This window comes from Engraulis encrasicolus, chromosome 17 (genome assembly GCF_034702125.1).
Source record: "Engraulis encrasicolus isolate BLACKSEA-1 chromosome 17, IST_EnEncr_1.0, whole genome shotgun sequence".
NCBI classification, from domain to species: domain Eukaryota; kingdom Metazoa; phylum Chordata; class Actinopteri; order Clupeiformes; family Engraulidae; genus Engraulis; species Engraulis encrasicolus.
In genome coordinates, this window is record NC_085873.1 from 40258679 (window position 1) to 40284701 (window position 26023).

The following is a 26023-nucleotide window of genomic DNA, read 5'->3' on the forward strand; positions in this document are numbered from 1 at the left end:
TCACATTGGCAACTTTGACCGCACATGCTTTGTGGTGAAGAAGGCACAACATTTCTTTTTGTTTGATTAGTACATTGGTTACAAGAAGCCAGTCGATACCATTTTTTATAAAACCCTACAGATACAATTTATAAAACTAAGGAACGTTTAAAACTTGTAGTTAAAATATTACATTTTTTTCTGTATCTCGTTAAAGGTATGGGCACCTAGTCTCACCCAGTATTGAATCGCAAAGACAACTTCTGGGTTGTGACCTTTCTGAATGAGACTGAGCACCCTACACTTTAAGGCAAGTAACATGAGCTAGCCTAAACATTGATTGCTTGTATTAAAATCAAACTAAAAATATAAAATATGATCTCTTTCGCACACTCTCTCTTTCTCTCTCGGCCCGTATTATGTACATTCCACATTCAGACTCAAACCAGATGTGACCTATACAAAGATGCTGGTTCAGGAGTAAACCAGGTTAAGTGAAGAGGTAAATCATCTAATAGAAGAGCATGGAGTGCTCATTTGCCTGATAAAACGAGGACTCCTGGCTCTTCTATTAGATGATTTACCACCTAACTTAACCTGGTTTACTCCTGAACCGGCTTCTTAGTATAGGCCCCCGGACAGGAATTCCTCAAAGGCTCAGAAAATGGGACAAATGAGGTGTTGAAATTAAATTAACATGGAGTGCTTGAAGATAACAGTACGATTCCTCTTCCGAAAGGCGGGAGGCGGAGGCTAAAGAAAAAATACTAGTAGGGGAGGGTTAATGGATGCAAAAAAAAAGCAGCCACATCTCGGAAGTGTTGCACACAAGAAACCCTGTCTGTCGGTTTGTCTTTCGGTCGGTTTGTCTGTCTGTCTGAACATAGCTTTTGGGACCAGAGCTACATGCATGGAGGTCCCGGGTCCTGGGCCCCTAGGCGGGCCCCCCCCTTCACTGGTCCTTCTGGAGGGAACCGTAGTATTCGGTGAGGACTTTCCAGGCCTTGGGGGCCATGAAGCCGTCCGGAGGGTTCTCTCCGCTCCTGGCCAGCCGCCGCATCTTGGTCCCCGAGATGAACTCAAACTCCTCATGGCTGCGGAAAACCGAGAACAGAACAGAACGAGAGAGAGAGAACAAAGGTAAAACTTTATAATAATGAATGCAAAAAAGCCTTATAAAGACTTAATAAATAATTCACTATTGATGAACAAAACATTAACAAATGTTTGTAAATGAGTAGGAAACGTTAACAAATGTTTGTAAATGACAAGGAAATGTTATGTTAATATCTTACATGTATCACGAATTTACAAATTGCTTGTAAATGAATTAAATACTCGGTTATAAGGTATGTAAAATCTTGTATATATTATTTGTAGATATTTCATAAAACATTAATAAAACTTAGTTAATGATAAAAAAACATGTGTTAATGTTTCTTTCACCATTAGTAAATCATTTACTAAGTCTTTACTAAGCAGACATTATTATAAAGTGTTACCAGAACAAAAAATGTTTCCCGTTACATTAACCAGTAGTTTTGGGCAGGGTGGGCGCACATCCAAAAACAGCAGGTGCAGGTGCTAGACAAAAAAGTGTCAGACAGTTTAAGAAGGTAAGTCTTGCACACTGCCAATAAGCAATGTTTTGATCACCCTGGATCTTCATCAGGCACATGGGCCACAACTTCTCCCAGTTACCCATATGCCTGCTGAAGATCCAGGGTGATCGAAACGTTTTTAAATAATAACATTTGTTATTTGCAGTGTGCAGACCTACCTTCTTCAACTGTTACATCAGCCAGCCAACTGATCTGAAGCTCCTATGATAACATAAGGCTTTCAACCCTTCAACCTTTTAACGGCTTTCAACCTTGTTTACAACCAAACTCTTTGGATAAAATGCCCTGAATGGATGAAATTAATGCTTCTTTGAATAATATTCAATCTTAGATGAAGAACGACCAAATGATACACATTCATAACGCCAAATGAAGAGCCGTCGTCAATCAAAAACCACACACCCCCTATGGCAGTGTTTCTCAACAGGGGTGCCAGGGCACCCTGGGGTGCCGCGGAAACGTGACTGATAAACAAATTATGTAATATAATACATATTTGTCTAAATTGTTAAGTTAATGTTAGTCAGTGGAATCTTTCATCTGCCATTTACGCACGATAAAGTAAATATAGGTCGCCCCAGTCAGCTGCAACTTCGAATGTAGTCTCCAAATGTGTTACTTTTCTAAACTTGTGTGGTATCGGATGCGATGCCATGTTACGGCTTGTTGGTTTGGGGTGCCTTGAAATTTTTCATGAATTGAAAGGGTGCCTTGCCTAAAAAAAGGTTGAGAAACACTGCCCTATGGGATTTACAGTAGGCAGGTTTCCAGACCTTATCTCACTTGTGATTAGCTCTGGTGGTAACCAGGCAGGAGGGCGTGCTGGAGAGGGCCTTACCGGTCCTTCTCGTAGAAGTCCATGGCCTTCTTGACCTTGTTGTAGGCGGCCACGCGGAAGGGGATGATCTCCACGGAGGTGAGTCCGGGCGCCATGCTGAGCACCTTGGCCCCATGCGAGGGCTCGTACAGGTCCTGCTTGGTCTCGGGGTGCGGCATGCCGGCCGGGTCGCGGCCCACGATGTAGAAGTGGGCGCCGGCGATCATGCGCGCCCTGCAGTGCCACTGCACCTGGTGGAGAGGAGAAGAGTGGCGCGGTCGGATTTACATAGAGGTGTAACGTGTAGGGAGGCAAATTATCGATTAATTTATTAATCATTAGTTGATAGCCTTATCGATCGACTTACGATTAATTGATAACCGGCGTTTTCCCCCTGAAATCTCAATGTTTCTCGAAAAAAAAATACTCAATCTAGAAATTTAATTAAAATTGAATTAAAGTTGATTAATCGATTAATCGTTTGCATCCCTAGTAACGTGCGTTATGTCTCATTGTTAAATCAAGTCCATTTTTCATATCAAGTTTGGGAAACTGGGCGTTACTCACACTAGCAAGGTTAGAATACTTCACTTTGAGAAATACCCAATGTGACTGCTTCACCTTCATACCTCCATTGGCCCGGTAGTACACATCATGGCCACAAGGTAGCAGCAGTCTGGCAAGTGTACTTCAAAGCTTACAAGACAATGTGCCGACCCTGTGCATTCCTACCTCTAGTCTGTACCGGCTTACATCATAGGCGAGGGGAAGATGGCCACAACCGTGGAGGACAAGTCCCCCAGGGCAGCAGTGCGAAGCTAGTCTTGTAATGTTGGTGTTGTAAGGCTTACACGGTTGTGTTGTAATGTATATGAGACACAGTGATCTCCATAACCTCTGTGGGTCCTGCATACATACGTCATGGGCAAGGGGAATGGCTACCAGTGTGCTAGCCAGATCCAGGATGCTATCCTCCAGCACAGGGGAGCGCTAACTGGCTAACGCTAATCTGAGCTGTAATGTAACGTATACAAGACCAGGGTTGCCAGATGAGACTGATGATTTCCAGCCCAAAAAATTGCTTAAAACCCACCTGGAAGCACTAAATCCCGCCCAATTTCAACTAAATTTGATGGATTTCTATGCCCATAAATCGTCAGAAAACCTGCTTATCGTTAAGTGCCATTTTTACCGCAGACGCCTATTCTAAGAAGCCCAATTGGGTGGGAAACCGCCCAATCTGGTAACACTGTACAAGACAGTGGCTATGTCTCAAATGACACACTTTTGTCAGTGCACTGACAGTCACTGCACAGCGCACACAGTGCACTGAGGTCTTTAGTGCATAGTGTCGTGGAAAAATTTGAGCACTATGCACTGTGCCCTTGCTGGAAGTGACGGCTGAGCATGGCATTAGCTCGCCAAAATATGAGTTGCCTGCTGTGCACAGCGTCTGGTGCTTGTATTTCCATTTCCTTCACCCCAAAGGACAACAATCACACATACAATACTTTGGTTGGCATGAAAAGGTTGGTGTCCCATCAACGTTACTTACAGAATTAGGAGACTGTTGACCAAACTCTTCTACTGAACTGAATGCCACATTTCCTCCGTGTCATTGTCAACATGGCCGTCATTTAGTGTGTGCAGTGTCCATCATTCAAGCACTGCATTTTTCCACCATTGTTAGGGGATCATCCTGGCACTGTCAGTGCACTGGCTCAACTGAAAAACAGTGCCCGAAGTGCACAAGTGAGGCATTTGAGACACGGCCAGTGTCAAGTATTCTAGCGTGGTAGTGCATGAAATGCACAGGGTTTCACGCCCTCCTCCAGCACGGCGGCGCGCTAACTGGCTAAAGCTAATCTGAGCTGTAATGTAACGTACAGGACCTCCACCCAATCTGGCAACAGTGTATAAGACAATGTTTTGATGGTAGCTTGCGTACCTCTGTGGGCCCGGCGTACATCATGGGCGAGGGGAAGATGGCTACCAGGGTGCTCGCCGGGTCCAGGATGCCCTCCTCCAGCACGGCGGCGTGCTGCTTCATGCGCCAGTCCAGGGGCACGTCGTCCTCCTTGGTCCAGCCGCCCAGCGGGTGCAGCAGCAGCACCGGGTGCTTGTAGCCGCGCTCCAGCAGCCGCCGCCGCGTGTCCTGCATCAGCAGCGCGTGGCCGTTGTGCACCGGGTTGCGCAGCTGGAAGGCGAAGATGGCGTCTGGCGGGAGGGAAAAAGATGGCAGATGTCAGGGTGGTGTATCGGGGGGCTCTTTGGGTCATTTACTTATTGTACATAACATAAGTCATAAGACATAAGTCTGGGATCTAATTTTCAATGTGCACCGGGTTGCGCAACTGGAAGGCGAAGATGGCGTCTGGCGGGAGGGAAAAAGATGGCAGAGTCAGGGTGGTGTATCGGGGGGGCTCTTTGGGTCATTTACTTATTGTACATAACATAAGTCATAAGACATAAGTCTGGGATCGAAGTTTCAATGTGCACCGGGTTGCGCAGCTGCGATTCAGCGATTTGAGTTTGAGTGTGAACCGGGTTGCGTTGGTGTAAGGAGAAGATGGCATATGGTGAAGGGGTGGGGGGTCAGGGCTGTAAGTTTGTGACAAAGAAGGTGGATCTAACAAGAAGCGTCACTTTGTTTCTTTTCCGGTATCCACTTTATGTCGGGTGAACGCCCCTTTAGGAGACCTTCGGTTAGGAGACCTTCGGAGTCCTGAGGTTGAGAATCAATGAAGTCCCCTTAGCGCTGTAGATGGCGGTAGCGCACGTCTTGCGCAAACACCTCAAAAAGAGAAGAAGTAGGGGACGACGCCCCCTTAGGAGACCCAACTTGAGCACACGCTTTTGCATTGAGTGGGCGTGTTTTGCGATACCTTGGTCTGATTCAGTATTTTTGTTTGTGAGTTTTTATGTGTGTGAGTATGCTTTAACGTGTACCATAGCCCTTTAAATTAGTAACATTTCCCCTTTCTTCTACGACTAGCAACCTAGTAAGGCTGCCAACTCCACAGCTGGATGAAAACATGACATATGGCAAGCAGGGGACATGAAAGGTGAATAAACATCTTTGCATGTCCAGCGAAGGACAGTGACAGGTCAACACAGCCATGCAGACAGTGCAGCACCATCACTGATTCACTGCAACTGAGGATTGATTGAAAAATGTAAACGTGGTAAACGCCGCGCTCTTCCGTGCGGTGCGTCTCCAGTTGAATAACTTTGAAGGTGAAAAAGTGGATCGCAATCGGGTTCTCCTTTTCTTCTTTTTCATTTTGCAGCAGAAGTGTAGACAAACGTTTCGGCTGTTGCCTTCGTCAGTGTGAAGGCACTGACGAAGGCAACAGCCGAAACGTTTGTCTACACTTCTGCTGCTATGTAAATAAAAAAATAAAAAAGAAGAAAAGAAGAACCCGAGTGCGATCCACTTTTTCAACTTGAAAAATGTAAACAAAATATAATATATACATTATATTACAAGTATCTAGTAACAAATGTTAAATGTAGTTACTGACCCACGCCCGATTTGCGTCCATCGATAACTACATCTTGTAGATCCACTCAATGTTGGGAATTAAATCGCTCCAATCAGAGACAGTTTAGATCGAGACAGGACATATGGCGGCCATCTTGTTGACGCCTTCGGAGTGCTATTTCGCGATTAAGTAGACCAGATCTGAGGGTCAATAGGAATAATGAATGGGGAAACTGAATATAGGACGGGGAAGAACCCAGCGGTTGTGAAAACCATATGGTTGAAACCACCGTGACAAACTGATCAATCTAGACTGCTTGGTTGTGTTATACGAGTCAAAACAAAGCTTTTTAAGCCACTTTTCTCACGTTTTTTTTTTTAACAGAGCGCAGGCGCAGTAGTTCCGTAACAGCACGAGAGCAACGGCTTTTTAGAACTGAGCATGCACATAATTTCGTGTGCGCCGATGCAGCCAGATGATTGGATCACTGGCACCGCAGCTCAGCAGGCACATTGGCTCTTGTTACCAGAAAGGCAGGAGATGTGCGGGTAGACGCCATATTTGCGTTACGAATCTTCACCGTTAATTTCTATGTACGATTACATGGCTGTCCCATCTCACCTTCCTATCAAAATCTCTGCTCAAATATTCTGACTACTTCTGTGTCTTGCAGTCCTCTTTCTGTTTACTTGCTGAATCAAGATACGAGAACAAATACTTCTCTGACCTTCTTGTGTTTTTGTAAGGCAAGGTCATTTTATTTCCTTGTCGTCGAAGGTTTCAAATTCAGATAGGAGATCCTACTAATCTACAGCTTGGCCACTAAGGCACCTTGAGAATGCTGGACTGCTCTGCAGTTATGAAGGAGAATCTGTGTGCGCGCATACAACAGCAGTGTGAAGATGTGTTAACCCATTTTAGGCTGATGCTGCGTAGTTTTTAACTAAAAATGTGGGCATGTTAGAGCTGAATGAACACATTCTAATGCAAGATGAGGGTCCTAGCTTTTCATTTCAACTTATGTCATGTTTTTATGTGCTTTGGATGATGGTATATTTAAGTCTTAATAGGCAGAGGGCACTTTTTTCACTTTTTGCAGGTGCCTTAGGCTAAAATGAGTTAAAACAGCTTAAGAATCCTGTTGGGTTGCACAGACCAGCAGCATCAAAAGTGGCGCAATAGGCAATGACTAACACATATTTTACTGTATGATCAGTGGAATAAGCTGAGTCATGTTTGAAATACGACATTCCGATAGGTTGCCACAAAACTTCGTCATAAGCATAAAGTTAACTCCAGATTAACTTCTCTCGACGCTCTGGTCTACCAGACAGACTCCTGATGCCTCAAAAAACAATTTTGCCACTTATGCTGTACAATGTACAACACTATAAAGCAAGATGAATAAGCGAGTTGTTCTTATTCTTGTCTGCTATCTTACCGGCTTTCATGTCCTTGAACCTCTGCCTCAGCTCTTTCGGGGTCAGGCGGTATTGGTCCAGCCCATCGTCCCACTTGATTCGCTCCAGCACCTCCAGATCACCACCAACTAGCCAATCACCACTGTCCATCACCATCTGTGGACAAAGAAACAAAAACAAAACTTTCAATTTATACTTGGAGTGTTATGGTATCATTTTTCCTGAATTATTAATGATCAATTGGCTATGGCTATGCACAGTATGGCAAATGATTCACATTCGTAACGCATGATAAACATCCCTCATCAATCGTCAATTGGGTCGTCTGCTCACCTTGATGTAGGGGTGCTGGGGACAGGTGGTGCCCCACTGTCTGGCGCAGCGTTCCTCCTTACGGTGCTCGTAAAACTCGGGGTTGCGCAGGATGGCCACCCGCCGACCTCTGAACTCCAGGGCGAAGGCAGCACAGCCGTCCAGACGCTCCTTGTCCTCCGTGGACACAGGCAGAACGATGGGTACAGACAGGTTGATCGTGCCACCTGTCAACAATGATGATTTTATTGATGCATTCATTAGCAAGTTTACATTTGAAGAGTTCAGATGCAAAACCCCCTAAGTGCCTTTTTAGAAAATAATCTTAAGTCATTTTTATTTAATACAAAGCTATCAAAATTGCATTTTTTTTAATGTATGTAATCTAACTATTTATATGTATTATTATCAAGTACATAAATGTAAACCAAACCAACAACTGGGTTTTCTAAAAATATAGAAGTGCAGGTCTTCAGAAATGGAGTTAGGGGGTTTTGCATCTGAACTCTTCATTTATTGATTTATATATTTGGTAATTCGCGAATGGTCCAATCACGCTTCTCTGGGGAGGGTTTTAGTCGTCCACCAGACGGCCGGCCAATAAGCAAACGCACCTTAGCACATAACAACATACTTCATGAACGTCAACTGTCAACGATTGATCCACTCATTTCAAACCAGAGCCAAGCTTACTCCTCCCACCCAAGTGCTCCAGGGAATGGAGGATCCAGACCAAAAATGAATAACGAAGTCAGTGTTTCTCACAGAATTATGTTTGTCAAGGTGGTGAGGTGTTAAGTATATATTTTTGCTTTTTAACTTTAGAAATTACATCCACAACATGAAATCTTATCTTTTTCAGGGGATCTAGTCAAGGTGGCCGCCTTGCAAAGAATGGTCGTCGCACACTCGGAACTTCATGCAGTTACATTTAACAAGACCAACGTTTTGGCTTACGCCTTCATCAGGGACATCTTACACACGGTGTAAGGTGGCCGCCTTAGCAATAAAGTGCTGGGGGAAACCCTGGAAGTAATGCGTGTGTTCTGGTAAAAGCATAGCCTGATAAACCAGACTAAATGTGGATGTCTAATTTAGTCTGGCCTCGATGCATAATACATCCGAAGATTGTTGATGAGAACAACCTTCCCTCAAAACCCTGCCCGCTTTGATTCAAAACACATCTTTGCGTTGTAATTGGTTTGCCAGATTCCTGGCATTCTGGGAAACTTTATCGTTTTCTCCACGGAGGAGGGGCCAGGAGGCGGGACGAGGAGACAAGCACAAGTGGAGGAGGCAAGGTCACATATTGGGATGCACCCAATGTGTTCTGGTAAAAGCAGGCTATTGGTACTCACCATCGAACAGGGTGCTGAAGTGAAGGGCCTGCAGGTACTCGTGCTCCCTCATGAAGCCTTTGAGGGGGGTCGCCCAGCCCTCACCCAGCACCTGCACCCACTGGAGGTCCAGCTGTGAGCACACGCACACGCACACACACACATACGCACACACACACACACACACGCGCGCACGCACGCACGCACACAGACAGACACAGACACGCACAAATACACACACGCCCAGGCACAGGCACACGCACATGTACACGCACACACACGCAAACGCACACGCAACATTGGTTACAGTTAGAGGTGAAGGGTTACTGGTACAGAAGAGGTAAGAATTACAGGTGGAGTATAGGCATTTAGACCGTCTCTGGTATAGGTTCACACGGTATTTAATTACAGCTACAGTACAGATACACAGTATTGGTTACAGATGCTGGAGCAAGTCAATGTGGAGTTAGATACCTTGCTCAAGGGCACTTCTATTCTTATGAACCAGTGTATCTTTATCACCATGGTCATCCATTCATATTGCTAATGTTAACAGCAATGATTACATTACATTATTATTACATTACATTACTTAGCTGACACTTTTTTTAAAACAACAACAACAAAAAATGAAGGAAACTAACATCTAAGAATCAAAAGCCAATGTATATAAATAGGTTTTAAGTCTAGATTTAAAAGCTGACGTTGTGGGAGCAGATCTAATATCGGGAGGTAAACTGTTCCAGAGGCGTGGAGCTGCAATTTCAAATGCACGATCCCCTAGCTACATGGAGCTACTGGTCAGGTTACCTTGTTGATTTTGACGATGGGCAGCGTGTTGGCATCGCTGATTGCCAGGTCCAGCTTGTTCTCATCCAGGAACAGCTCAATCACATCCTCGGTCACGCCAGAGGGCACAATGTCCTATTGCACACAGAGAACAAAACCACGTTAGTTAGAAACTTTATTGTCCCCAATGGGGATTTCTTTTTTATGTCACAGAGCACAAAACCATGTTCCAGGTGAAGAGGGGACTCTGTGACTATCATTCCTTAGCTGGCAGGTGAATCACGGGGAGAGAGAGAGAGAGAGAGAGAGAGAGAGAGAGAGAGAGAGAGAGAGAGAGAGAGAGAGAGAGAGAGAGAGAGAGAGAGAGAGAGAGAGAGAGAGAGAGAGAGAGAGAGAGAGAGAGAGAGAGAGAGAGAGAGAGAGAGAGATGTAGAGAGAGAGAGAGACGTAGAGAGAGAGAGAGATGTAGAGAGAGAGAGAGATGTAGAGAGAGAGAGAGAGAGAGAGAGATGTAGAGAGAGAGAGAGAGAGATGTAGAGAGAGAGAGAGAGATGTAGAGAGAGAGAGAGAGATGTAGAGAGAGATGTAGAGAGAGAGAGAGAGAGATGTAGAGAGAGAGAGAGAGATGTAGAGAGAGAGAGAGAGAGAGAGAGAGAGATGCAGCGTAGTAGACACAGGATAGAGCTATATGAGGAAAGGGCTACAGCAAACTTTAGGTGCCTCTAATACGTAAATGTTAAAGGTTTGCACTGTAGGGTGCTTCAGCTCTTTCCCCACACAAAGCAATGTCTTTAACCTTAGTCCCTTAGGAAAGGCGTAACTGGATACCTCCAGGAACCTGATCTGAGCAGCAGTAGCCACGTTGGCTTTTTTTTTGGTCTACTGTCAGTGAGCTAAAGGTTCTGGGTCACACTGATAAGCCATCTCTGGGTGTGGATTTAGCCAAAAGGTCTGAATGTACCATCTTGCTGATACTTTTAAAAAGGACAGAAACAAAAAAATGGGGGAGGTGCACCCTTTCCAAGGCTTTTGTTTTGGCGCATTACAGTAACAGTGCTGCACTTGCATACTGAAAAGATTTTCACAGCAAAGACGTATCCTCAATCCCTGAGGGTTTAGATTATCCCTGAGATAGAGCCCTTGCATCAGTTTCACCACCAGGGGCCTATATACTAAAAGGGCTGTACACACACACGTCACTGCTAGTTACTCGCTCAGCGAATGAACTCAATAGAATGTCAATGTGTTCCAGCGAGACGAGCAGGCGAGCACTGTACAAGCGATGCGATGTGGGCGGATCCCGAATTGAAAATATTTTAACTTCGAGCGAGGCGAGTAACCAATTGGAAAACAGAGCTCGGTACTTCGAGCCTGTACATTGGCAGTTAAAGCCGTGGGAACTTTCAGCGAACGTTTCATGAAAGAGTGGCGAGTAGGCGAGCAAGCGAGAAGCTAGTGATGTGTGTGTAGGCTCTTCTATTAGATGATTTACCTCTTACTTTAACTTTACCTGGTTTACTCCTGAACTAGCTAGTTCAGGAGTAAACCTGGTAAAGTTAAAGTAAGAGGTAAATCATCTAATAGAAGAGCCCGGAGTCCTCTGCTTTTTAAGAAAATGATGACTCCAGGCTCTTCATTAGATTATTTACCTCTTAACTTAACCTGCTTTACTTCTGAACCAGCTTCTTATGCCGTGTACAGACCAGGAGCGAACGGAGCGAATGAAGCGGCGGAAGTCATTATTTCTCTATGGAGGGCACGCGACCTGCGCTACCAAAGCGAATTCGCCAGGAGCGAAGCTTCTTGCGCGACCAGAGCGAATTTTGACGATTAAACTAAATCTAATCGCAAGCGAATTCGCTCTGACGCTGTTCGGCGAAAACCAATCGGAACGTTCATATCTCCGAATGTCCCAGGCTGTCAAGCCAGAGCCGTTATGTGATTAGCTGAATCAAACATGTCAATGCAGCGTCTCGAGGGAATACAGCGAATTCAAGGCGAAACTTCTTCTGCTACCCACGCTACCAGGCAGCGTAGTTCGCTCTTGGTCTGGACACGGCAGGCCCCTGGTCAATGCACTCGTAGACCGTCACCTCCCCAGCCCTCTGGCTATCTGAACTACCTGTACAAAGCTTCGGGGAGCTTGGCCTGACTAAGTGGCTACAGAAACAAACTTCTCAGAAGGCGGACTCAATCCGTGTTTATCAAATGCCACTTTATACTAGTCAACCCTTCAGTCAATCTGACCTCTCTTTCGCCTTGCCTACCAATGATTTTAACTAGGAAATGCTACGCTCGGGACCCGGTTCTCTGTCTCTCTCTGTCTCTCTCTCTCTCTGTCTCTCTCTCTCTCTGTCTCTCTCTCTCTCTCTCTCTGTCTCTGTCTCTCTCTCTCTCTGTCTCTCTGTCTCTCTCTCTCTCTCTCTCTCTCTCTCTCTCTCAAAGAACGGCATTAAAGCCCCTAAAATGAATAAATGTAATATATGTGGGCGACTTACATGGGTCTTCAGCAACTCCACCACTTGCTCAATGCACTCGTTGATGGTGAGCTCCCCGGTCTTCAGCACCAGATCCGGGGTCTCAGGTTTCTCGTAGCCCGAGTCGATACCTGTGAAGCCTGGAGCAGATATCATGGATTGGTTAGGAAACAAAGCCATCATCTATACATCGGTTCTAAATTTCTCCCGACTGCGTGAAACTAGCTCCGCACAACTCAACCTTTGATTGTTGGAAACCGCTGTCGGTCAAAAAATTAGCTCATGTGGTTGGCTGCCAGTGTCTTGCCCCTCCTCATAACATCATGTTTACAAACACGGTGAACCCATGTATAAATACTGTATAACACAAAGGAAATTTCTGCCCACTGGCCCAAATGCCTGCCCAATTAATTTTGTTTTTTTCTTTTAAATTAAAATGTACGTTTTTGAGCTGCTCTCTTCATTGGCCCATACTGTTTACTGTATATTACTCAATTCTTTACACCAGTGGTTCTCAAACTTTTCCCATCATTCCCCCCTTCGGAGGGTCTAGATGCTTCCGAGCCCCCCGGCCCCCCCAAGCAACAGCAGTACTCGCGCAGACTGATTTTACGATCGCTGCGCTGTGCAGAATCAAAGACGGACTGCAGTGGAATGCAGATGTGTGTTCATTTCCTATATGACAATTAATAATATAATGTTTATAATTATGTATATAATGCTTAAAACATATTGGCTTATTGGTGAGACAGGAAATCTTTTCCTTGGGGAAAAAAAAAACAAAAATCAGATGTTACACGCCCCCCCTGTGATGCCTCCGCGCCCCACTTTGAGAAACACTGCTATACACCAAGGAGTGGACTAGAAGCTGAGCATCAGGCTGCTAAAGACTTTTCCTTAGGCTTCTACGTCACATCTATCTTCTGAAAACAAGGCTCTAGAAAACTTGAAATGAAATTCCGGTATGTATTAAACACAAGACATAACACAGGGTCATGTAGGAAAGTAACTGAATACAAGAAAGATCTGGTTGTCCAAAGACGTCCGAAACATAATGAATTTAATTAGATGGGAACAAGTGTGTCTGGATTGCTACACTTATACAAACAATATTCGGCCAAAGGCAATGTATTCTGTGGAACGCAAAATAGGTATACGGAAGCGTGTGTAAATCACTGTGTGGACTACTTAGTAAAGAAGTTTGATATTTAATTGGAATTGGATGGTCTTGTGGGTGCACGCGTTCTATGGAACTCTGATGAACCAATGGGGACATGTTCACACAGGCACGGAACACTTCACAGGAAGTTGCAAAACTTTTCAAATTCCAGCGTGAGAATCATGTGACATCACGGCCGTGCAGACAGCTGACTGCCTAACTGGCTTTTGCACTGTGTTTGGAAGAAGTTCAACAGCTGAATGCAAAGGTGTAGGTTTGGCTTGGAAAGTGGTGGATTACTTAGACCCCAAATATAGATGTGAAAGTGAAAGCCCATTGGGAAACTCCAACTCCCATTGTCATTGTGACACAGCACTCCACAGCACACAAGTGAACACTGCACACTGCACACAACGAAATTGCATTTATGCCTCACCCGTGCAAGGGGGCAGCCCTCAGTGGCGCCCCATGGGGAGCAGTGCGGTGGGACGGTACCATTCTCAGGGTACCTCAGTCATGGAGGAGGATGGGGGAGAGCACTGGTTGATTACTCCCCCCACCAACCTGGCGGGTCGGGAGTCGATAATGTCGATATGTTACCATAACCATAACTTACCATAACCATAACTTTGGATTGGATAGTCGGGGCCTCTTCTCCTCACACACTGGGGTGCGTTTCTCGACAGCACCGTTGCTAATCAAGTTAGCAACCTAGTTGGTTGCCATGCATTTCCCTAGCAACCTGCTAAGTTGTTAATTGGTTAGCAACAATACATTCCCAAAACAGGGTCCTCCTTGCACTGGGTGCTGCTTGCTCTAAGTTTTGGGCTACTTTTTTGAACAAACACTCCCTTGACATAATCATAAGCCTGCCAAAGCCCCGCCCCCACTAAGCTGAATCCTTTTCAACGCCTCCCTAGGGCTCCCCAACGCTGTAGCGCCGCCGTTGAGAAGCACTAGGCTAGACCCATCCATTTCCTCATAGGCCCACCCTTTTCTGTTATCTGACAACACATCTCATCAATCACACTGCTGCCGTCAGCCAACCAGCCAATCATATTAGAGGCAGCAGCAGCAGCTGTGTGTGTGGTACACCTTTGATCTCTCCTGCTCTGGCCCTCTTGTAGAAGCCCTTGACGTGTGTGTGTGTGTGTGTGTGTGTGTGTGTGTGTGTGTGTGTGTGTGTGTGTGTGTGTGTGTGTGTGTGTGTGTGTGTGCGTGTGTGTGTGTGTGGTGTGCATGTGTGCGTGTGTGTGTTATACCTTTGATCTCTCCGGCTCGGGCCCTCTTGTATAGGCCCTTGACGTCTCTGCTCTCGCACACCTCCAGAGGGGCGTTGAGGAACACCTCAAAGAAGGGCAGCCCAGAGTTCTGGTGGATCTTCCTGGCCTCGTCTCGGTCCTGTGGAATGCAATGGTACAGTCGTGGCCAAATGGTTAGGGTGGTGGACTTCAGATCAGAAGGTTGCACGTTCAAATCCCACCCTTACTTCTCCCTATTATACTTCCAGCCATGGATGAAGTCCCCTTGAGCAAGGCACCTAACCCCAAATTGCTCCAGGGACTGTAACCAATACCCTGTAAAATAATACCTACCGTAAGTCGCTTTGGATGAAAGAGTCAGCTAAGTGTAATGTGATGGTGAGAAGATGGTCATGATGAGGAAAAAAGAGGAGCTTGGTGGGTGTTAAAGGGCTACGCCACTATTTTGGGGCTTAATACAGTTAAAATCGTTGGCCAGGGTTTATATAGGTGGTTAAGTGTCTTATTTTTCATGTAAGCCGTTGTCTTGTTTTAAGACAAGTTAAAAGAGGGAGCATGTTGCTAAGCTAGTGAAAGTCAATGGATCCGTGTAGCATGTAGCAAGACAACGCTTAACATGAAAAATAAGACACTTAACCACCTTCATAAAACCCAGCCAACGATTTTAACTGTATTAAGCCCCAAAATAGTGGCATACCCCTTTAACCTATCCCAGCTAGACCAGTGTGAAATATTTAAAAAAAACAAAAGAAACTAAATAGTGACCGTCATTGACATGGTAAAACTGCAACAAAAGGTCAGTCACCAAAGGCTTAAGCTTAGTATCTGGAACACAATACTCATGTTATGTCTTATGAAGTCCATTTGGCTGTCTGCAGCCTTGATGCAGAGGATGTCGTGGTCCAACAATATTTTCCTGCCAACTTTATTTGGCGTTCCATCCTCTTATGCTATAATGACTTCTTTTTATCACTATAATGGCTGTTCCCAGTCTATCCACTGCATAATAGTCAGGGATTGTGATGACACTAGCAGTATCGTTGATTTATTGTCTTTTCAAGGTTCTTGCATAACCTCGCCCTGTCTGTTAAGATTGGGACTATTTGAACGTCTGTGATTAAGTGTGATAAGAAGCCATATTGAAATTATGTAAAGCAGCTGTTGGCAAAGGACATATTCTTGTCAATGGCACATAAAACACTCTATTCATGCATGCCTACAGAATATGAAAAACTATGCAATCGTTTCGTGGAACATGTAAATTGATAAACACAATATATACACATCATTCTCTAAATCAGTGTTTTTTAAAGTGGGTTAGAGAGGCATTGCAGTAGGGTCGCACAGAGAGGTGGTTCCTGTTAAAAACTGTGGAAAACACAGAACCCTGTTGTTAACAGATGGCTCCTCGGACAGTCGCTTGGCGAGCAGAGAGCAATCCATCTGTCAATAAACCCCAATCATCCCCTTTTACTCACTCCATCTGTGATCACTCCCCATCCCCCAGGATCAAGGCCAGTCAGTGGGTGCAAATCAGTTCCCTTACTCGGTCGCCTCCCCATTACAAGTCTCCGACTACATACAGGGTTCCCACACCGTTTTCATGAACAAATTCAAGCACTTTTCAAGCACCTTCAAGAAATTTCAGCACCTTTTAATAGGTTGCGGGAAGGGGGTGTGGGGGTCCTCCCCCAGAAATGTTTGTGTTTTTAAGATGCAATTTCCTGCATTCTAATCAATTTTAGGGTGTCAAATGACAAATCCCATCTGACATCTCACTCCCTTAGATTTTTGATGTACCTGAACAATGAATTTCTATTATTTGGCTTACTGAGTTTGACTTGACACAAATTACAAGCATTTTCAAACACTTCACCAAACATTGAAGCATTTTCACAACCTTGAAAACACTTAATTGAAATTCAAGCATTTTCAAGGAATTCAAGCACCAGTGGGAACCCTGTACATATCCCGAGTCTGATGCTAGGGATACATAGCGGGCGAAATGAGCGAAGCAAAGAGAGGCGAAAATTCAGTGTTCCATTCTGACAGCTCAAACGTAATCAGGTCCTTGCGGGGAATCAAATGGAATGGAACAGTTATGCTGCTGATTTGATTGGCCGCAACAGGCGAAGTTCGCTCCTCATTTGCATAATATTAAACTTGGTTGGCTTCGCTTCGCTCCTGTTTGCTTGCCTTCGCCTCCCTCGTAGGAATGAATGGCGAAGTTTGAGTCGCTTCGCCAAATTCGCGTCTATGTGTCCCTACCGTAAATGTTTTTGTGGATTTGTGAGCTGACCTTGGTGAAGGGCGAGATGAAGCTGGTGATGCAGACCAGGCCGGCGTCGGCGAAGAGCTTGGCCACCTCGGCGATGCGTCGGATGTTCTCCTCGCGGTCCTCGGCGCTGAAGCCCAGGTTCTTGTTCAGGCCCTGCCGGATGTTATCGCCGTCCAGCGAGTAGCAGGGGATGGCGTTCGACACCAGGTACTCCTCCAGGGCGAAGCCGATGGTGGTCTTGCCGGCGCCCGACAACCCTATGAGACACACACACACACAACAGCACACGGTTGGTTGTAGTCAGGGCAGGACTTTAAATTAACTTTTTTCATCACTAGACAAATTAGCTAGTAGATTATAAATCTTACTAGCCAAAACATACACTCACTACCAGTAAAGGTTGCGAGTAAGTTTTCTTTCGGCGCCCGACAACCCTATGAGACACACACACACACAACAGCACACCATTGTGGTTACAGTTAGGGATGTAAATAATAATTGCTATGTATCGATGCATCGATCCTACGCCCGACGAACAAATCGCATCGTATCGTGGGGCATTTATCGACAATAATTGAAATGCTGGCCCCTGCCCAATGCCCTGGCTGTTAATTGTGCAATATAGTAGAAGTGGATCAGTAATTGGAAAAAAAAAAAAAACTCGAATCGGATCATATCGTATCGTGGGGCATTTTTAAGTATTGAAAATATCAATATCGAATCGTATTGTGATGGAAGCTGTGATTTACACCCCTAGTTACAGATAAGGTGTGTGAGAGTGTGTCTCAGCCATGGTAAATAAAGCAAATGTTACTCTGATCTAACGCACATCCAATTTCTTTTTTCTGGGTGCAGCATCAAAATTTAAAGTTCATATACTAAGCCAAGGAAGACCTGCACACCGATGAGCTCCCTTTGAATCCTTTTTTTATTTTCAACGAAGGATTAAAAGGGAGTACATCGGTGTGCGGGTCTTCCTTGCCTTTAATAAAACATATGCCACAATTGCTGAGTACATTAAACTGGATCAGACAAAACATGTCAGATTTCATGTGTAGCTGCCACCCCTGATGTCAACATACCAACCCAGCCAGGGGTGCTAACGTAAGATGTCTTTACAAAACACGTCATATTTCATGTGAAGCTGCATAACATTAAAATTATATGAGGGGCCGGATAAGATGGCCTCAAGGGCCGTAAATGGCCCTCGACACACAGATTCCCCACCCCTGATGTAAACAAACCAACCCAGCCAGGGGTGCTAGCTCACCTGTCAGCCAGACGGTGCAGCCGCGGAAGCCCCTCCGGGTGCCCACCACCTGGCCCCTCTTGCTGCGGCTCACATGGTGGGCCTGGTACACCACGTTGGTGGCCCTCTGTAGGTCCTGCAAGAGACAACACCACAAGGGAAAAAAGGAGAGAGAGAGGTCTGTCTGTCAGTCACACACCTCCTACTGTCATAAAATCCCACCCAAACAGCATCTGCGTGACATGTGGTAAAAGATTGTAGGTTGTATTGTACTGAATCATTTTGTAAGGCAGGTGTTTGTATTACAGATCTTGAGGTCCTGAAGACAGAATGCAAAAGGAGAGGACAGTCTGTCACACACCTCCTACTGTGATAAAATCCTACCCAAAAAGCATCCTTGCCTCTTGTATCTGGTTTTTATATCAACACAGCTTTGTGCTTTTATTATCGTTTACCACACTTCTTGCGTTGTTATTCTTTTATGCTTTTGATTTTGCATGGTTAGTATCACCGTAGAGCACATTGAATTATTCTGTGTACGAAATCCGCTTTAGAAATGAAATTGCCTTGCCTTGAAGTGTGGCAAAACATTGTAGGTTGTATCGTACTGAATCATTTAGATTTTAATGATGTATGTTCACATTAAATGATGTGAATTTTGTAAGGCAAGTTCCTGTATTACAGATCTTGAGGTCCTGAAGACAGAATGCAAAAGGAGAGGTCTGTCTGTCTGTCAGTCACACCTCCTACTGTAATAAAATCCCACCCAAACAGCATCTGCATGACGTGTGGCAAAACATTGTGTGTGTGTGTGTGTGTGTGTGTGTGTGTGTGTGTGTGTGTGTGTGTGTGTGTGTGTGTGTGTGTGTGTGTGTGTGTGTGTATGCGCACGCGTGCGTGCTTGTGTGTATGCACACGCGTACGTGTGCACGTTTTTCAGATCGGAACGATTGTGTAAAGGCAATATGGGAGTTCCCAGGCTAATCTGCATGAAGTGTGGCAAAACATTGTAGGTTCTATCGTATTGAATAATTTTCCTCATAATTATGCATGTTCACTTTAATGATGTAAAAAGATTTTGTAGGGCGACTGTATTACATCTTGAGGTCCTGAAGACAGATGTCAAAAGGAGAGGTCTGTCACACGCCTCCTGTAATAACATCCCACCCAAACAGCATCTGCGTAAAGTGTGGCAAAACATTGAAGGTTGTATCATACTGAATACTTTTCATTTTAATTATGCATGTTCACTTCTTAAATGATGTATAAAGATTTCGTAGGCCAAGTTCCTGTATTACAGATCTTGAGGTCCTTAAGACAGATGAAAAAAGGAAAGGTCTGTCACACACCTGTTGTAATAACATCCCACCCAAACAGCATCTGCGTAAATGGTGGCAAACCAGGTTGTATGTAGCGTGCTCATTAAGATTCAGTCATACTTTAATGATGTGCAAAGGTTTTGTATGGCCAGTTCCTGTAGTATGGAGCTGGAGATCCTAGAGATGGCAAATGCCAAAAGGGGCCGACACACACACACACACACACACACACACACACACACACACACACACACACACACACACACACACACACACACACACACACACACACACACACACACACACACACACACACACACACACACACACACACACACTATCTGTGTATTGTACTTACGCCGATTCAACCAGACGTCTAAAGGAGTAAAACCATTTTGTATGGTGAGTTACTGTATAGGGATCTTGTGGAAGTTTTGATGGCTTGTAACTTTAGCAATGTGTGGCAGTATTTACAATCAGCTTGGAATAACATTTACTCAGTCCAATTCGCATGATTTGATTGCTACTCTTTTTACTTTATTTTTTTTTTGGGGGGGGATGCATAGGCCTATCAGTAACCTTCACAAACATTGTCAGTTAATCATGTTGGGTCAGTGATATCTATCTTTTGTTTGAGTTACATTCTGTCCTAGATCAGTAATGTTTTGCAGGCCTGTAAATGGTTTTGCATAACTTATCAAGCAAGCACATAAAATACAACTGCCACACACACACACGATCACATGATGGCAAATGAATGATGCCAAACTTGTTTGAGAGGTCAAGGTGTGTGCAATATGCATCAACCCATGTCAGTCAAATCTTGTGCAATTATTCACAGCGCCAAGATTGCTTCAGGTGTTCCATCACCCGTCCTCAGACATAAATTAAAACATGACTCCATACTTCAAATGCACGATGAAATACAGTTGGGCATTTAGGTCTACAATTTCCACCTCCTTTACACTATTCTTCAACCCTCTCACCCGGCGTAGCCTTGCGCTATAGGCTACTAGGAAAGTGACACTTACAGGCAAGACAAGAAGTTGCCACCGGTGTTAAGTGGTGACAACAATGGAGAGGGGGTGAGAGGCAGAACAGGTAGAGCAGGTGGGGAAGGTGATATAATCCTACTGTACTGTACTGCACTGTACTGTACTATGATGACCCTTCACAGGGGGGCCTGTCAAGTGACCTACATACAAATATTGACTAACAAAAAACTTCACTTTAGTACTGTAAGTTACAACCCCTTTTGGTCACAATCCATTTTGATCAAGTTACCTATATATATATATAACTATTCGCCATGGTTAGATTTGGTTATTGCTGATTTATATAGAACTGTGTAACATGCTTTAATCCGTCTCAGTGTTATTGTGTGTATAGAGGTATACGTTTGATCCGTCTTGCGATGTGTGTAATGTGCGTTTAATTACTCCCGCCACCAACCTGGCAGGTCGGGAGTCGAACCGGCAACCTTTGGGGTACAAGTCTGACGCCCTAGCTGCTTACCCATGACTACCCATATTTATTGTGTGTATAGGTAAGCTTATACGTTTGATCTATCTTGTGTGTAATATGTGTCAGGCACCTTAGACATCTGCATTTCCCTTGGGGATGAATAAAGTAACTCTACTCTAGAAAAGGCCAACACAAATTGTCCTTGGACGACGACATGAGTGTGCATGAGTAATTCGCTTCTTTTGCATGCGTTTTGCAAGTGAATAGTAGGCCGCCTAACACACAGAGATGTGTTTAATGAATGAGATGTTAGATGTGCAGTGTGGATTATGCAACTGAATCAAGCAAATCAAAAATAACAAAACAAACGATAAACAAAATGTCCAAATGGTTTTGTGCACTTAACGCATTCAAGTCCTTCTTACATATCCAACTACCTTTTCAGTTCTCTCATCATTACACCCTTCCACCCCCCTCCCCTCCCATCCCATCCCTCTCTCTCTCTCTGCCCCCAGCCCAGGGGCTCACATATAAGCTTACCACCTGTTTCTGGCCTCCACTAATTCCAGGACAGACTCCTCCTTCTCCTGTCTCTTCTTACAAAATATTCTGCGAAAATCTGCATTATTCTTTTATTCGTATTATTTCTCCCCCTTCCAGTCCACATTCTTCTGAAGTATAATCCTCACGGCCCCGCCCCCCATGGTTGATAGATACCACGTGATTCGATTCATTCATCCGCACTAGTGGTGGTGGGGCAGAAGTGCACAGCGTGGCACTGTCAACTACATAAATAGAGTCCTTGTTCCAAAGCTGGTTGACTTTATGAGCTTCTTTGACCATAGCTCGATGATAGTGTTTGCCATGTTCAAGCCTAGCCTACACATAGTGTACAAACCATGAGCAAGTGCCTATGTCTGTTCTGTGACCTGATTCCTTGATTTCAGTAGGCTAATGTCTGTTTCCTGCTGTCGTTACTGCCAGCACCAACAAGGTTTGTGAGGACTGGATGTATCAGTACTAGTCAGAGACGTGCGGTCAGGGTAGGCAGGGTAGGCAGTGCCTACCCTGGGATAAATGTCTTAAAAATAAAAACTAACACGTGTTTAAAAAAATATTCTTCAGAGTTCACATAGGCCTACACAACAATAACATTGATTCAGCATAAATTATGAGCTGTTTAAAGTACAGTATACACAGGACAACGATCAAAAACCTAAGTAATCGCACGAAGCAAAGCGCTCAGGCTTGGGCAGGTTGCCGTGGCAACGCGCAGTCCCGGCTGGTAGCAGAGACAGGCTGAAAGCAGAGCTTTCGAATGCCAGCCAGGCAGCCCGGTAAGGCTCGCTTTTCCTCTGCCTACCCTGCCTTCAATGCTGTCAATGTAAAAGTTTGCGCATGCGTATTAAGTTGTCACATAGCTTGTCAATGGGACTAAAAGCAGAGCCTTTACTCTGTGGCGGGAGTATGTGAGCCAATCACAGCGCCCAAAATGAAAAATTGTTACAATTCAGGTAGTAGCCAATTTCTGCCCTACAGGCAGCTATGATAGCAACAACTAGCAAGGCAAGGCTTGTTCAAATCTCTAGCCGTATCGGAAAGAAAACATGGCAGTCTTTGGCTTTTTGTCTTTATTATTTTAAAAAATGCCGAGAAGTAGCAAGAAAGACGGTTCAAGTGACAGACAGCTGAGCCGTTTGCAATCGCTGCATTGTGGAAATATTCAACATCAGATGGGTAGCAGCTTCAAGTAGTTTGCACTGGGACAAAATGTCTTCATCATGTCAACCACCCCGGGCTTTTAATGGAACTAGCTTGCATGAAAAACACAGCCTACTTGTGATTCTGCTTTAAGGTAAGATTCATCTAATTATTATGCTGCGGGTAGCCTTTTAACATGAACATGCTCAAGTTTTTTCGTGGTGCCTTTTGTTGTCACCGTTTGTCAGGGTGTTGACATTGAAGATTGGTTGTGCGGTGGTGGACATGAATAGACCGTGTGTGTGTTATTATGGACGCGAGATTGTTTTTTGAGCGTACGACATGACTCCATTTCCCTAATTTATTATGATGATGACTACGCAATGCGTAGTTGTGTGGAGCCTGTTAGCAAGTGCAGCTGCGTTCTTTTGAAGTGCGCGGTGTGCGAGTCGAGAATCGAGATCAACGTGGAACAGGACGATTGACTGGGGATGGTTTCTCGGAGTGCTTCCGCACTCACAAATTGACTTTATTTGAAACACCTTGCACAACCGTAGCTGAAGTGTTTGAGAATACTATCACGCACAAGAATGAGTCTCAGAAGTGGTTTCGTTGGTTTACTCGATACTGTCATGTTTGCAAGCAACCCGCCCCCTTGCCTACTTTCCTTCTTGTCTGTGAGTGTTTGATTATCAGCACAAAACGCGGCAGTGAGGCAGGAGCTGTTACCTAGGTTGGTTTATTGCTAAATGTAATATGTAACAGCTCATAATGTTTCCCCCTCACATGCTATGGTGTGATTCACAGTTGGTGAACTAGACATTTTATCTTCAAAAGTAGGCTACACTGTGCCACCCTCCATCCATGTGAAACGCCCTGGCATTTGCAACAGAATAAACAGAAGAGCAACAAAATCAACTGCTAAAGCCAAAACTTAAAGCTTTCCCCCCAAAATGTTGTAGCTTTCTAAATTATTATTGTAAAATGTAGGCCTACAGGTCCTTAAAGGTGTACAAAGTATGGGTCCTGGAGCTAATTTGGCAATTTGGCAAAACAAATAAGTGTAGCTGGCCTTTTCAAGAAATTGAAATTATGTTTTCACTTATTGTTTCAGATTTAGGTCTACTGACAATGTCCAAATGTCTAAATAGTGTAGCCTATTTACTTATTTAGTTATTAGAGCTGTGGTGGTTAAGCACTGATGGCATCTTATAGCCTACTTTATATTTACAGTATTTAGAGAAACATAGGCCTACTAATTTGTTGCACATTAAAGACCATATCAGCATGTTTATGTGAATAGGCCTATTTGCCTATTCAAACCATACCTTGTGGCATAAGGCCCCCCTCTCTCTCACTCACACACACACACACACACACACACACACACCACACACACACACACACACACACACACACACACACACACACACACACACGTTACATTTCAGATCTGCATGAAAGGGGACTATTTGTTCAAAGTTTTTAGTCTTTTGTAAAAGTTTTTAGCTGATAGTTACTCTCCAGATTTGGTTAAAATGCAGGAAATTGCATCTAAGAAATACATTTTTTTCTGGGGGAGGACCGAACCCACCGTTAATATATATATATATATAAATAGATATATATTCTATATTTACTGCCTACCCTACCATACCCTTCACTGCACGTCACTGGTACTAGTCGGTATCCTTATCCTAAGTCTGGGCCTACGAAGCAGACATTCCCTGCATTTTTGTCAGCCCAACACAGCTGCGTGTCATGTACAATGACATCAAAGTGTAGTCTTGCGCTTTCTGCAACACGAAAACCTACAACTGCACACGTTTGCGACACATTAAGAAAACACAATTAACCCACAAAAGAGATTGTGATCTAACATGGATCACCGCAACGAGCTTTGACAGTGGAAGTGTTGAGAGCTTCACGACGGTCTTGCAGCATTAACGGTAACAGCTAGCTATCCCACTGTGTCCATGTTCAAGAAGGCAAGTTAGCATAGCTGTCCAGCTAGCTAACCGGTAACGATTGAATCTTGGATGAAATAAATGCAGTTTTGTGGAATTATTTGATCTGTTCTGTGAAGTAGTGCAGAGAGTTTGCAATGCAAGGCTGTCGAGATAGCACTTCGTGGTGCACACCGTTGAACGACGCCGACCGATAAACTGTGTAACTGTTGCTACTCTGTAACCTATTCATAACAATATCAAAGGCCAAAACAAGCAGTGGGTGTAACATTGTTTCGAAGGGATGAGTCTGCTGCTCGATAATTGCCATGGCTAACTTTGCTTGTTCATCATTTCACCTCATAACTCTAAACCAAAATGGTTAATACAGCAAACAAGAATTAATTTAACATAACCACTTACTGTTCTCTGTTTTTTGGTCCCGGACATGTTCTCCAGGTCGTTGTATGACCAGTGCTATTGACACACTTCCCGTGTATTTCGGAGGATGTACAGTAGACCTAGCTCGGTAGGCAGTACCGGCGGAGACGGCGAGGTTTTCAGTCGGTGCCGACCGTCGAAGTCTTGTTGGACACGTAGCACATCCAAAGCCCCTTTCTCCTCCTCCCAAGATTCTCATAGGTCGGTTTCCAACAGCCCACCCCTCAGAATCACGACGTCCCTTTCTAGGCTGTGACGCTACTGTCACATCGTCTCTGTGCCATCTCTCACAGGCGAATTTTTACAGGCCTACAAACTGGTACAGCAATGAAAGCAACATCTTACTAATCCACAGACGTGCATGGCGTGGGACGATTCGGTTTAGTGGAAGCAGAAAAAATGCAAGGTTTACAACAAAAACACTTTCCTAAGATAGGCTACTTGACTTGACAGATGGAGTGGCACGCCTTGTAGGCCTAGTGATGGGATTTTCGGCTCTTCTTTGAGATGCTGTTCTATTGGCTCTTCTTACGATGGAGAGCCGGCTCTTTTTTTTGTACAACATTTTTGTTTCTTTATTGACATTGTGAAGCACTTTGGGCAGTGTATGCTTTCTAAAAGCCTTTGTGAAGAACACTTTTACTATCAGTCGAGACCCAACATACCCAGATATAAAAAGTAAATGAAAAAGGTTTTAATACGCCTACTATGTAGGCCTAGGCCTACTGATCGCTGTGAGTGTGTCTGTAATACCTGCTCTGTAACCACTGGCACTTTTAGAGGATACACACAATGAGAGAGAGGGGGAGAGAAGGACAAAAAAAATAAAGATAGATAAAACGCCCCCCCCCCCCCCAAAAAAAAAAAAAAAAAAATCCTAAAACGATTTGCAGAGCCGGTTCCTCTCGTTCACTTCAAGAGCCGGTTCTTAGAGCCGTTTCGTTCGCGACCGACACATCACTAAC

The 26023-nt window shown here is 44.5% G+C and overlaps 1 protein-coding gene across 1 annotated transcript; it reads right to left on the reverse strand.

Annotated features, from left to right (window-relative positions):
• Positions 1 to 581: 581 nt before the first annotated feature.
• On the reverse strand, positions 582 to 25226 carry papss2b (3'-phosphoadenosine 5'-phosphosulfate synthase 2b). The gene is made up of 12 exons (XM_063220766.1): positions 25041 to 25226; positions 18209 to 18323; positions 16960 to 17195; positions 14661 to 14799; positions 12261 to 12379; positions 9784 to 9897; positions 8995 to 9106; positions 7658 to 7863; positions 7345 to 7480; positions 4367 to 4635; positions 2440 to 2669; positions 582 to 1073 (listed from the first exon to the last, which is right to left on the reverse strand). The coding sequence occupies exons 1-12, from the start codon at positions 25065 to 25067 to the stop codon at positions 932 to 934; spliced, it is 1845 nt and encodes a 614-aa protein (XP_063076836.1). The 5' UTR covers positions 25068 to 25226; the 3' UTR covers positions 582 to 931.
• Positions 25227 to 26023: the final 797 nt, after the last annotated feature.